General features: G+C 39.2%; 1 protein-coding gene across 1 annotated transcript; it reads left to right on the top strand.

Moving 5' to 3' along the window:
- Positions 1-2,744: 2,744 nt before the first annotated feature.
- DPPA2 (developmental pluripotency associated 2) lies at positions 2,745-13,085 on the top strand. Its single transcript, XM_023747424.1, has 8 exons — positions 2,745-2,768; positions 4,664-4,796; positions 6,740-6,885; positions 6,976-7,029; positions 7,658-7,787; positions 7,872-8,018; positions 10,223-10,418; positions 12,508-13,085. Exons 1-8 carry the CDS (start codon positions 2,745-2,747, stop codon positions 12,566-12,568), a joined length of 891 nt encoding a protein of 296 aa, XP_023603192.1. The 3' UTR covers positions 12,569-13,085.
- The last annotated feature ends 1,643 nt before the right edge of the window (positions 13,086-14,728 follow it).

Here is a 14,728-nt window from a genome sequence, read left to right on the forward strand (position 1 = left end):
GGTTCCCCATTCCACTTGTCCTGAAATTTTCCTAGCTTCTTACTTTTCTATAATACTGCTGGATATTTGTCAACCTGGATGGTTTGATAATATTAAATAATTATTTAAAATCATTTTTAGATACTGCACTGGTCAGTGGTTCAATGGTTAGACCATTGGTCTATGCACTGAAAGGTCTCAGGTTCAATTTCTGGTCAAGGGCACATACCTGGTTTGCAGGTTCAATCTCTGACCCAGTCAGAGCACATTCAGGTGGCAACTGATCAATGTGTCTCTCTCACATCAGTGTTTCTCTTTCTCTGTCTCTCTTTCTCTCTCTCCCCCTCCCCCCTTCGCCCTCTACCTCCTTTCCACTCTCTCTAAAAATCAATGGAGAAAATATCCTCAGGTGAGGATTAAACAAAAAATAAAATTATTTATTTTTATTTATTTATTTTTTTAATCCTTACCCGAGTATATTTTTCCATTGATTTTTTGAGAGAGTAGAAGAGAGGGGAAAGACAGAGATAAATATCCATGTGAGAGAAACACATCTATTGGCTGCCTCCGGAATGAGCCCTGACCAGGGCCCAGGCTGAGAAGGAGCCTGCAACTGATCAGAATCGAACCCGGACCCTTCAGTCCACAGGCCAACACTCTGTCCACTGAGCCAAATTGGGTAGGGCAAATATAACATTATTTTTAGATATAAAAAAGATATTGTAATTGAAAGGTGAACATGGTGGGTTAGCACTGTGGTGGGTTAACACACCCAGGTAGGCTAAATAGCCATCTCAGATGGTGATTAAAGAAAATGGAAGTTATGTGGGGAAAGGAGGTGGGGGATGGGATATCTAAAGGGAAGGGCTGCACAGCACCTAGCCAAGGGGACACTGAGTCCACGATGGCAGCCCCCAGGAACTGGAGCTTCATCCTTCTATGCAGTCACTGGCGGGAAACTGGTGGTCAGTTGGGTTTGGGGGCTAGGCTACTTGGAATGCGGATGGAATGCAGGTGTGCAGTCAGGTGCCTTCAGGACAGTTTCCATTCCTTGTACGGCCTGATTCCTGGTGTCCAGCAAGTTTAACCTGGTTTTTTGTTCTGTGGTGGGAAGCTTGCAAATGGCCATTAAGTGTATTGCCCCGTGGGCCTAACAATAATTATACGTAGAAAAAGTCTCCTGCCCCCAAATTGACAAATAAAATGATATGAGGTCTGGTAGTTCCTTCCATGGTTGAGATGAAATGAGATTGGCTAGAACTCAATAGTTGTTGATGCTGGATGATGGATACAGAGGGTCTGCTTTGTACGTGTTTGAACTTTTCCATAATATAATATTTTCAAAAAGAAAAACAAAAACCCCAAAACCAACACACAAACCTCAAGAAAACAAATCAGATAATTATGTTGTAATAAATGCTAAGAAAAAAAAAAGTGGTAATAAAATAGTTTTCCCACTTGAAGTTCTGACTAGCTTAAGGCACCGAGATAAGGTCAGGCTACCAGGTCAGTTCCTCTCTAAATTACTGAGGTAAAGCCCACCAGGCCGCCCCCCTCCCTCCCCCGCCCCTCGTGGATAGGTGGAGTGCTTTTCTGCTTGAATTTCCATGGGTTGATTCAGTTTCTAATCTGAAAGAAAGGAGTCAGGATTCCAACCATTATCTGCCTAATACAAAACCGTTGGTCACACCCAGATCTAGACTATGCTTCTAGACTTTTAAGTGACTTTTCTTTAAGTAATACTTTACCTTGAAGGCTTGATGAAGCACACATCCTGAAGATCTGGGGTGTGGTCTCATAATTTATTTTTTCAATCATTTCTCCAGTAAACTGAAGCCGAGCCCTTGCAGACCACATTTTGAATTTAGTACATATAAACTAAATTAAACTGATCTGGGCTCCATGGGTCCCGAGACTAATGGACTGAACCACTTTCCTAGGGCAGAGAAAGCGCCCCGTGAGACCCCTGCATGACAAAGCTGCCATAATGTTTGCTAATAATTTCTTTAGTGGCTCTGGCTCCTTGGGGTGGCTTCTTCAGGGTCACCTCTTGTCACATCTGCCTCCAACATTATGCTCCAGTGATTCCCACGTGCTTGCAGTTCCTTCAGCATTCACTAGTCCATCACTTGCCTTAATATTTTGGCTCTTGCTGCTCCTCTTCTAAACAGCCAAACCCTTTCCTCTACCCAGCTCCCCAGTATTACAAGCTTAAAATTTATGTCTAGAACTAAATCCAGAAGGGATTATCTTATTCAAGCCCTACAATTCAAATCTAATCTCCCAGTGAGTGACACACCCCTAGGCATAAATCAGTTACAAAATACCTCTGAATCTTTTTTTATTCCTTCCATAATAACGTCATTCAATCCATCACCGCTATTCTCTGAGAAATGTTTGAAACTACTCTGGTCAGTTGTAACTTGTCTTCAAGAATTTTTCCAGTTTCACCCCAAGTCTTTATTTCTTAAAAATAAAAATCTCTCTTTTTAAAAATTCCTGAATGCTATTAATTATCCAATAATTCCAAGATCACCTAGTAAGATAAGATAGGGCATAAAACTGATAAAAACACCACCCGGTCAGATAATGGTGGGAGGGCGGGGCTTGGGAAGAGAAAGAAAAGAGCTCTTGAGAAACAGGAAGTAGAAGGAGACATTTGCTTATAAAAAGAGAAATCAGGCTAGAAACCCTGTGGTTAAATGGAGTAAACTGCACGAATCCTCAGCACTGCTGGCATTGCCTTCCTCTGAGTGCTCCTGGAAATGGCAAACTCAAGAAGCGAAAAGGTAAGTTTAGTTCAAATAAAATTAATTTTCCCGCAGATTCACTTATTAAGGCCTTTCTGGAGCTCACTTATGTTTTGCTCTTGCCATGCATGAGTCTTAACTTCTGGGTGTGAGGACATTCTTTGTGGTTAATTATTTTCTTTCACGTGATTGTGGCTCTGTCTACTTGGGCGAGAGTAGAAAGGAGAAGCAAAGATTCTTTTTCATAGAGCAAAGTAAGAGATTTATTTTGCAGAAAGGCATGTTGTAGGTCAACAAGATAAAGACGGAAAAGGAGAGCTGCTGTACCAAGAACATGGGAAAGATTAACATGGATAAGGACAAACATGAAGGGACCAATTCGTTTCTTCCAGGAGTGAAAAGTAATGTAATCCCAGTGGCCTTGGTATCAAATGGGTTTCCAGACCAGGCTTGGGTCACCCTGGACTGGAGGAGAGGATATAATTGAGGTTTCATGGGTATTTTCAGGGCTGCTGTACCAGGCTAGACGAGGACTGAATTGGCCAACATTAAATATATGATTATAGGCAGGTCATAGAGCTGCTTTGAGCCCCCATTTATCTCTAGAGTGGAGTAATAATGTCAATGCTTTTTTAAATGTGTGTGAAAGTGCTTTGAAAAAGCGGCATACAAATGTAAAATCCCTATATGCAAGCTACAGGAAGTCGTTGAGATTATTTAAATAGGGAAAAGGGATGGCTGCTTCAGATGCCACCAGGCTGCTGTGGGAAAAATGTATTACATTAGGGCTGGGATGGTTTTGAGAGAAAAAGCTAAGTTCAGAGATTTACTGAAGCATGTGTTACTCTGTGGCATTGGTCATTTAATTCCTGAGACTTAGTGGCCTAATTTGTAAAGTAGGAAAACTAATAAATTACTACAAGTATGTTATAAGGATTAAACAAGAAAATACAGAAAGCATCTAGCATAGTGCATGTTTACAAAACCAGTAAATGTTACTTCCTGCCTGTCCAGTTCACCTTTCAGTCATTAGATCATTGAAGAACATTGAGTGCCCAATCCGTGCTGGCACTGTGTTAGTTACTGTGATAGCAAAGGGAGGAAAACAGATGCATGCTCTCTCCTCAGGCCAGGGCTGAAGTAAGGCCAATATGGCTGGAGCTCAGAAAGCTTTTAAGCTGGAATGGCAGGGCTGCAGTGTTCAGGGATGTGTCGTGTAGGCTACATGAGAGAGTTTTGTCATTTACTCAGAAAGCAATGATAAGCGATGGGAGTATTTTAAGCAGGCAGGAGAGCAATCTAAAGAAAGAGTGGAGTTAGAATGGGTTTTTAATAACAAGACTTTTGCATCTGCCAGTGAGAGCTAATGATAGCTTGAGTTGCAAATCATGTGATGGAAGATGAGAAGGCAGCAACACATCTCACACGGATTTCGGAGATAAAATGAAAGTAGTTAGTGTTTTAGTTGATGGAAAGGAAGACCACAAGGGGAATGGTTTCCGAAAATCCCTTCAATTTCGTCTTTTTTGTTCATCCTCACCCGAGGATATTTTTCCATTGATTTTTAGAGAGTAGAAGGGAGGGGGAGAGAGAAACACTGATGTGAGAGAGACACAGCGATTGGTTGCCTCCAGCACATGGTCCTAATGAGACCCAGAACCCTTTCGCGGGCCAAAGCTCTATCCACTGAGCAAAACCGGGTAGGGTCTTTCCATTTCCTCTTTATCACTTGTAAATCGGTTTTTACCCATTTTCTCATTTTTTTAAAAATCTAGTAAAAGGTCTGCTAATAACATCATATTTAAGGAAATCTCAGTAATTTTTTCCATCACCTTCTCAGTTTTGTATTCATTAGTTGTGATTTGAAAGTAAGCAGTTTAATTGTATGCATCACATGAAAATTGGTAGCTGACCCTTTCCAGGATTTCTTTCAGGATGAATTAGAAGAAGAAAATGTGATACTCACATTGGTTCCAATAAGCGAGGAACATAATGAACATCAAATGGAACCAAGTGTTTCTTCAACCTCAGACAGCAAACTGACAGCGCCTAGGACAAACGATAAAGGTGTGATGATAAGGATTGCTCAGTGTACTGCTCCTCCAGCTCTGGAAAGCCCAGGAAAAAGGGATTTTTCTTTTCTCTTCTTTGGCTATACAAGGCCCAGCTCACCTCAATTACCTGTAATAAGAGATTTCTCTAACTCCCATGCTTGTTATTTGCTAAGCACTATGTACTGCCTTGCTTTTAAGACACACAAAAATCAGCATGTGGAGTGTTTTGGACAGAGCATAGTCTTATGCGGCAACTGGATAGAAGTTCAAATTTCCAACCCATGACCCTCACCCTTCTCTTCATTTTGGTTAATACATACTTTATATACCTCTTACAAAGACTAATTTTTTCTAGCTTTATTGAGATATTTACACAATACTATAATTTTAAGGTGTACAATGTGATGATTGGTACACATACACTGTAAAATGATTATAAAAATAAGGTTAATTAACACATTCATTTAAGATTTACTTTTTTAATCATCATTCGAGGATGTTTTAATTAATTAATTGTATTTTTATTAACTCCAGAGTGAAAGGGAGAGGGAGAGATAGAAACATCAATGAGAGAGAGTCTTTGATCGCTGCTTTCTGTACGCCCCTTACTGGGGATCGAGCCCACAACCTGGGCATGTGTCCTTGACTGGAAACAAACCTGGGACCCTTTGGTCCACAGGCTGACACTCTTATCCACAGAGCCAAACCAGCTAGGGCTGAGGATGTTTTTATTGATTAAAGGGAGAGAGGGAGGAGGGAGGGGGAGAGAGAGAGAGAGAGAGAGAGAGAGAGAGAGAGAGAGAGAGAGAAAGAAAAAAAGAAAGAAAGAGGAAGAAAGAAATCAATCGCCTCCTGCATCCAACCCAAAACCTGGATATGTGCCTTGACTAGGAACCTGCATATAGGATGACGCTCCAACCAACTGAGCCACACCCACCAGGGCAAGATTTTCTATCTTAGTAACTTTTAAGCATACAATACAATATTGTTAATATAGTCACCATGCTGTACATTCATCTCCAAAACGTATTCATCTTATAACTGAAAATTTATACCTTTTGATCAACATCTCCCCATTTTTCTCACCTCCAAACCCCAGGCAACCACCACTCTACCCTCTGTTTCTATGAGTGAGTTCTGCTTTTTTAAATTCCACATACAAGTGAGATCATAGAGTATTAGGAAGATAAAATCATTTTGAAAAACATGTAATATTTTGCTAGGTTGAGTAATTACTGATCAAATATCTAGCAGCTCTTAATATCATAACCCTTTATCTCCTCAGTGCTTCATATAAGGCATTGAATATGTATTTTCAGATGATGAAGTACATAATGACAAATTATGGCTAAGCAGATTGAGTAGAGAAAAATAAAACAGGATGACCATTGTTGGTTGGGGTGCTTTCTTGGATTCCTATTGGTCCAAGATCTAGACATTTTGGAGGAGCCATCCAATATAATGTTCTATTCAGTTTGTGTTGATGGCTATAAACACAACAGGTTGCTATGTTAGTGTAAAAAGCATGGAGCCTGGCCAGTGTGGCTCAGTGGTTGAGCGCCTACCTATGAACCAGAGGTCATGGTTCAATTCCCAGTCATGGCATATTCCTGGGTTTTGGGCTCCATCTCAAGTAGGGGGCATCAGAAGGCAGCCGATCAATGATTCCCTCACATCATTGATGTTTCTGAAATCAATTAAAAATATTATTAAAAAAACATGGAATTTTGAATATCAAAATGTACATTTGAGTCTCAAGTCTGTCATTTTATTGGATATGTGGTATTGAACAAGTCCTTTATTCTTGAATCTGTTATCTTATTTGTAATATGAGGAAAAATATTTGGTACCTATATGTATAAATTGGGTTGTAAGAAATAAGTGAGAACTTGGTAAAATTATAAAGAATCTTACAAATTTTAAATTATTACTACTTTGGTTTTCTTCTTTTCTCAGTTAATCTTCCTCAAATGAATGAACAATTCAAAGATTGCCCAAAACCAATCCTTCCCTTGCCGACCAATTTGCCATCATTTAATAAAGTGCGTCACGACACTTTGCGGAACTGGTGCCAACAATTGAATTTGAGTACCGATGGTAGGGTGAGTACATTGGTGAGAATTTCTGCCACTCAGAACAAATATTCAAAGTCTTGCCAACTTTGCTTTTTCTCTCTTTCTTAAATTTCTTAGAAAATAGAGGTTTATCTGAGGCTTAGCGAACACGCTTATTTTGAAAAAAAGCGAGTGAGAGGGAAGCATGGAGACAATGTAAAGGTGAGTTCTGACTGTGAATTGTTCCTCCTCTCCCAGCATCTCCACATACTAGTATGTTGTACCTCTAAGGTAAGGGTGAGGAATGTCCAGCCATCTAAGGCCCACGATATCATTTCATCTGGCCATGCCAAGACAACTGCAGGTTGTCTAGGAGCTTGTTTCATAGCAACATGAATTTATATTAAGTGAATTATATTAAGCGAATGATGTTATAAATATTCAGATGGCCCTTGGTCGAAAAAAGGTTCTCCTCAACCTTGCTTGCTCTAAGGCAAGATTTCTCAACCAAGACTATTGACATTTTGAGCCAAATAAGTTCTTTTTGTTTGGAGGCTGTCCTGTGTATTTTAGGATGTTTAGCAGACTAAATATCCCTGGCCTCTATGCACTTGATGTTAGTAGCACCGCTTCCTCCCTCACAGTGTTAGCAATCAGCAATTTCTTCCATTTGAGAACCACTACTCTAAGGGAACTAACATTCCTAAACCTTTCCCATGCTGACCCACTCGGGTAAATGTATAAAGAATGATCAAATTGATATAGAAGTCATTATGGTAGTAGCACTTCACGTAATACTCATCACGAATGCCATTTGCAGAATGTTGCTGGAACACCAGAGGAGGCCACATTGCAGTCATGTTCGGGGAAACTGACCAAGAGATCAAGGAGTAAGAAAAGTCATCAGATGAGCAAAAGAGAGGAAGAGACTCATACGGTTGAGATGACCAGTATAATTGAAGTGGCTAATACAGTTGAAGTGGCCAATACAGTTGAAGTGGCCAGTACAGTTGAAGTGGCCAATACCGTTGAAGTGACCAATACAGTTGAAGTGATAACTTCAGCTCGTGAGGCCATGCTGGCAGCGTGGTCAAGAATTGCTGCAAGAGGCTCGCTATCTAAGGCTGCGAATTCATACAGCATTCCTATTTCTGTTGAGAATTTTCTGCTGCAAACATCTGGTAAGATCAACTTTAAACAGTAAGCACCATTCCAGAGAAAGAAGGTTAACTTTTATTAGTCCAATACTGAAAGGTAGTACAAGGAAAAGAGTTAGTTAAAATATCTGTAGATTGGATATTAGGTTCATAGAAAACTTACCTTTTGATTGATAATCAAGTTTTGCTGGATGAACTTCTAAGCCAGGTCATAGAGTGCTGACCCTTTTGATCACTAAGCAGAAGTATAAGGTGGGGAGAAAGCATAATCTGATAATGTGGTCAGCCACAGCCTGAGGTCTTTTATTTTAAAAAAAATAATTTTATTGATTTCAGAGAGGAAGGTAGAGGGAGAGATAGAAACATCAATGATGAGAGAGAATCATTGATCTGCTGCCTCCTGCATGCCCCCCACTGGGGATTGAGCCCACAACCCGGGCATGTGCCCTTGACCAGAATCGAACCTGGGACCCTTCAGCCCATAGGTCCACGTTCTATCCACTGAGCCAAACCAGCTAGGGCCAGCCTGAGGTCTTTTTCTCTCCTTTTCTTCAAGGCTTTCTTCATAGCATAGTGTAGGGATTTGAACAGCCCTGGTTCAGATTATTTTTTTTAAGATTTTGTTAATATGTTTTTATTGATTTCAAAGAGGAAGGGAGAGGAAGAGAGAGATAGAAACATCAATCATCGTCTGCCTCCTGCATGCCCCACAATGAGATCAAGCCCGCAACCTGGGCATGTACTCTTGATCAGAATCAAACCTGGGACCCATCAGTCTACAGGCTGACGCTCTATCCATTGAACCAAACCAGCTAGGGCTAAGATATTGTTATATATTTTAGAAGTGAAGGGAGGAAAAGGGAGAGAAACATCAGTGATCAGCTGCCTTCTGCATGGGCCCAGTTACATAGCTGTCTCTGAAGAACTGCCTACCCAGCAACGACACCTCTTTCTAATTTTCATTAATGTGCCATATGACCTAGTAGCATTCCACACTTATTCATCCTTTTAGTACCTCTCTATTTCTTTTTAAAATATATATATATTATTGACTTCAGAAAGGAAGGGAGAGAAGGAAAGAGACAGAAACCAATGATGAGAGAGAATCATCGATCGGCTGCCTCCTGCATGCCCCATACTGGAGATCAGGCCCGCAACCTAGGCATGTACCCCTGACCGGAATCGAACGTGGGACCTTTCAGTCTTCAGGGTGATGCTCTATCCACTGAGCCAAACCAGCGAGGGCATTAGTACCTCTCTATTTAGCAGTTATTAAGCATCTACTGTGATCCAAGAGTGTGTCTAATCACCGGGTATATAGCGCTAAACATAATCTTTATTGTTTTACAGTCTGATGGGAGTTTTTATGAATATTTGAGCTCACGGTGACTGCTTCTTTCTCAATTTCAAACACTCGATACCTTACCTTGTTTTGTCTTAAATATCCCTCTGCCCAATTAGATTGTTCCTTGGCCTTTCAACAAAGATCATTTTGCTTGTTTTTTATATTTTAAGCAGTACAATGTAGTAGTTAGACCAGCGGTTCTCAACCTGTGGGTCGTGACCCCTTTGGGGGTCGAATGACCCTTTCACAGGGGTCGCCTAAGACCATCGGAAAACACATATAATTACATATTGTTTTTGTGATTAATCACTATGCTTTAATTATGTTCAATTTGTAACAATGAAAATACATCCTGCATATCAGATATTTACATTACAATTCATAACAGTAGCAAAATTACAGTTATGAAGTAGCAATGAAAATAATTTTATGTTTGGGGGTCACCACAACATGAGGAACTGTATTAAAGGGTCACAGCATTAGGAAGGTTGAGAACCACTGAGTTAGACAAATGGGTTGTGAATCAATACCTGGATCCATAGCTTGGTTCTGAGAAAATTATAATATTTAACACTGCAAGCTTCAGTTACTTCATTTTTAAATAAGAAAAGTGAATCGAAGGTAAATATAAATGTTCTTAATAAATTTATGAATACATGTAAACCATTTAGCAAGCATTTAAAAAGGTAATTGTTATCCCTCATGCTATATAATTTGTGAAGTTAGAGTATAATGTCTTTTGGTCTACATTTTTCATGCTTCTCATCCAATCAATCCATCAACAGAAAATAAGAGCAAAGTCAAGAGTGAGTTGCTGAGAGGTTGGATTGGGGTGCAATTACTTGCTCTTCACTGTTTATATTTGCTTCTCTTTCCTCCCCAGGTGTCAGGTGGTGTGTGGTCCATGGCAGACATCTCTTGGCAGACAAAAAGGGTTGGGTTCGCCTGCAGTTCCACGCAGGTCAGACCTGGGTGCCTGACACTCCCACGAAGATGATTTCTCTCTTACTTTTACCGGCCTGTACTTTCCCATCCCCAGACCTAGAGGATAACATGTTATGCCCTGACTGTGTTAAGAGGTAACCCTTAAATATGTTTTCTGTATGTCTAGATGGTAGGAGAAAGCAAATGGTCAAACATACTGTTTTCTTAATTTGCCATATAGATCAGGCAAACATAGGAAGGAAAAAGAACTTGATAGTGGATTAGAACTCAGATAAGTATGTGCTTCTTAGCAATCTTAAAGTATGTGACAAGTTAGAATATTAATTTTCTCAAGTTTAGAGATCTAGCTGGGGTTAAGAAAATTAGTAAGGCAAAATCCATGTAGCATGGGGGGGAAAGGAGGCTTATGTAATACTTTAAACAATAAAGAATTTAAATTAAAAAAAAGAGATACTGTGAAATAAATGGAGTAACTTAGGGAAACTTCAGAAAGGATTACGTGCACTGAGGAAGATCTTGTCAGTTGGAAAATAAGAATTTGGCCATTTGGTAGTGGAAACAGCTCATACAAATAAAAGAACATGACATACTTAAAAATAGCAGATAGGTCAATATGATTGAAGCTGTATTGACAAATCTAGAAAGGGAGGGGTAGATCACTGATGGGTTTCTTTCTATAATGATGGCCTCATATATTATCTGGTGAGTCATAATTTCTCAGTCACTTTTGGGACATAGATTCCCTTGAGAATATAATAATAGTTATATACCCACTGTTCAGGAAAATATGCATTGGGCATACACAAGCACTGGTTTAGATTTTCTATAGACTATAGAACTCTTTTTTGTTTATTTTTTTAGACTATAGAACTCTTAATGTTCACCCATTAATAACAGCTTTTGGTGATGGGTTTGGGTGGAGGTGATGTGAGATGGGTGTCGAGGGAAGCTAAGGCTTTTTTAAGGATGTGGATTGTAATCTTGCAACAAAAACTAAGTTGCAGGGTAAGTAAGAGATTACTATAATAATTCTGAAAAGATATAATTTATAAACTTGGCAAAAAGTTTAAAGAGGAATGGGACAAATTTAAGAGATAAAAGAGTAAAAGGAAGGGTGCTATCTTATTAGATGGAGGAAAGGCAGAAGTGTCCCCAGTTCAGTGGTGAAGAATATGATATGTGAGACATGCTTGACATGGGCCTAGATGTCTGAGATAAGAATGGGTTTATAGAGAAACATTTTGGGAGTCATTAGCATTTAAATTGTACATAAGAGTATGTAGGAAATAAAAGGGACATAGGAAAGAACCCTAAAGAGAGTCAGTGGCAGGTGAACAATGGAGACTGTAAAAGTATAATTATAGGTTGGGAAACAAGTAAGAAAAAGAAACAATGGGCCAAGTTTCTGAAGAACATGGTTGGCAGTGAGATGGCCATGTAAGATTATGAATAATGCAGTGCTGGTTGTTTTGTTTGCTTGTTTTTTTGTTTGTTTTTTTTTAATTGATGTTAGAGGAAAGGAGAGGAAGAGAGAGAGAGAAACATTGATTAGTTGCCTCTTGCACATTCCCGGACCTGGCATCGAACTGCAACTTGGGTATGTTCCCCTACTGGGAATCAAACCCACCACGCTTTGGTGCTTGGGACAACACTCCAACCAACTGTGCCATACAGGCCACAGCTGCAGTGCTGTTGAGAATGTCAGTTTAGGACATAACTGGTGCCATTTTTGAGAGTAGTTTGAGAGGATCAGTATATGCAGAAATGTGATAGTGACAAGTCAGAGCATGTGAAGGACTATGGCAGAACATACTGGCAATCTGTACCACCTGAGTGAGAAGGAGATGGCAGTTAGCTGAAATAATAAGATCAAGGGTGCTTCCTTCCTTTCTCCCTCCCTTCTTTTTTCTTTGTATTTTTTTAATGGGAAAATCATGAGCATGTGTGAACAGGGAGGGGATGTGGGAGAAACTGTGGGAAGGGAAGGAATAAACTGTGGGAAGGGAAGGAATAGTATAAAGATAAAGGAAGTGGAACCAATTGTAGTATACAGAATGTGAGGCTTGATTTTAAGACGTAGAATTCTTTCACCCACCATTCTTAGGTGAGGGTGCGGGTGCTAACTACTTAGGAACGCCAGAAGTAGATTCTTTATTTTATTGCTCATTTCCAAGGTTATCTTATTCTAAGTTTTTAAAAATTCTTTTCTCACTTGTTTTCTAGGAATAAAAGGATGGTGGAGAAATTAGTTAAAACGAGGAAGAGAAGAAGTAACCTGGTTTGAACACTCTCAACACAGAAGAAATGGTGGAGAGCTCACAACTAAATTAACTTGTGTCCCACTGATTGCTGTGCTCTGCCCTGGACACCCTCAGCATTCCTGATGCCTTGAATACAGATGTGAATGTTAAATTCTATATTGGAGGTTTGCCAAAAAGTGACTGCCATGCTGCTTCAGGTGTTCAGCTATGTGGAATATGGTTTTGTTGTAATTAATAGATTTTTAAAGCAGCTTTAAGGCTTTTGGAAAAATTGAGCAGAAGGTAAGAGTTCCTAAATTCTGTCTTCCATCCTCCCCATTTCCCCTACTATCAACACCCTGCACCAGAATGGCAAATTCGTTGAACTTACATTGACCCATCATTATCACTGAAAGCCCGTAGTTGACATTAGGGTTCACTCTTTGTGTTTCACACTCTATGAGTTTTGACAAATGTATAGAGATGTATCCACTATTATAGAATCATACAAAAATAGTTTCACTGCCCTAAACATTCTGTACTCCTATTTGACATTCTCTGTTCCCAATCCCTGACCCCCTGATATTTTTACTGTATCCATAGTTTTGTCTTTTCCAAAATGTCATACAATTGGAATCATACCATAGCCTTTTCATAGTCACTTCTTTCACAGCAATGTGCATTCAAGGCTTCTGCATGTCTTTTCACAGCTTGGTAGCCCACTCCTTTTTGGCACTAAATATTCAATTGTCTGGGTGTGCCATAATTTATCCATTCACACATTGAAGGTCATCTTGGTTGCTTCCAAATTTTGGCAATTATGAATAAAACTGTTGTAAACATTTGTGTTCAAGTTTTTGTGGACATACATTTTCAACTTATTTGGAGGAGCATGATTTTTGAATCTTATGTTAAGAGGGTTTAGCTTTATGAGAAACTGCCAAACTTTCTACCAAAGTAGCTGTACCATTCTGAATTCCCACCAATGATGAATTAGAGTTCAGTGATTTGGATTTTAGCCATTCTAATAGGTGTGTAATGATATCTTATTGTTATAATTTGCAGTTTCCTAATTACATATTATGTGGACCAGCTTTTAATATGCTTTGTCATCTGTATACCTTTGGTGAAGTGTCAGTTCAGGTCTTTTGCCATTTGTTTTTAACCTGGCTATTCATTTTGTTTTGTTTTTGAAGGTTAGTAATATTTTATAATATATTTTTTAAAATTTTTTATTTGATTGCTTTGAGAGAGAGCGGAAGGAAGAGAAATAAAAACATGAATTCATTGTTACACTCATTTATGCATTCATTGGTTGATTATATGTACCCTGATCAAGGGCCAAACCCAAAACCTTGTCATATCTGGATGACGCTCTAACTAACTGAGCTATTCAGCCAGGCTTATTAAGTTTTAAGAGTTCTTTTTATATTTTGGATGACATTCCTTTATCAGATATGTCTTTTGCAAGTATTTTTCCCAGTTTTTGGCTTGTCCTCTCATTCTGTTGATTAATTAGTATATTTAGATCATTGATATTTAAAGTGATTAATAGAGATGCATTGAGATATTTTTCATTCCCCCATTTTTAGTGTTTGTTTTTTGTTTGATTTTTTGTCTTTCTCTTGTTCCCTTCTCTGGTTCTAATTGATACATTTTATTAGATATTAATAAAATGGATACCCATTAATAGCTGGATGCAGAAAAAGCATATAACAAAATACAATATCTTATGATGGAAACACTCAACACAAAAAAAATAGAATGGCCCTAGCTGGTTTGGCTCAGTGGACAGAGCATCAGCCTGCAGACTGAAGGGTCCTGGTTCAAGTCTAGTTAAGGGCACATGCCCAGGGTTGTAGGCTCAATCCCCTTCCTCTCTGAAATTTATATATATATATATATATATATATATATATATATATATATATATATATATATTAGAATGAAACCCTGCCTGGGTGCCTCAGTTGGTTGGAGCATTGTCCTGTAAACAAAAGGTTGTGGGTCCAATTCTCGGTCGGGGCACATACCTAGGTTGCAGTTTCTATCTGGGGCACATAACAGGAGGCAATTGACGTTTCTTTCTCTCTCTGTCAAACAAAATCCACAGATATCCTCTGGTTGAGTATTAAAAAAAGACTAGAATGTAACAACCTCAACGTGATAACAGATCATCATGGGAAAAGCCCACAGCTATATAC

Source organism: Myotis lucifugus, unplaced genomic scaffold (assembly GCF_000147115.1).
Source record: "Myotis lucifugus unplaced genomic scaffold, Myoluc2.0 scaffold_872, whole genome shotgun sequence".
NCBI lineage: Eukaryota > Metazoa > Chordata > Mammalia > Chiroptera > Vespertilionidae > Myotis > Myotis lucifugus.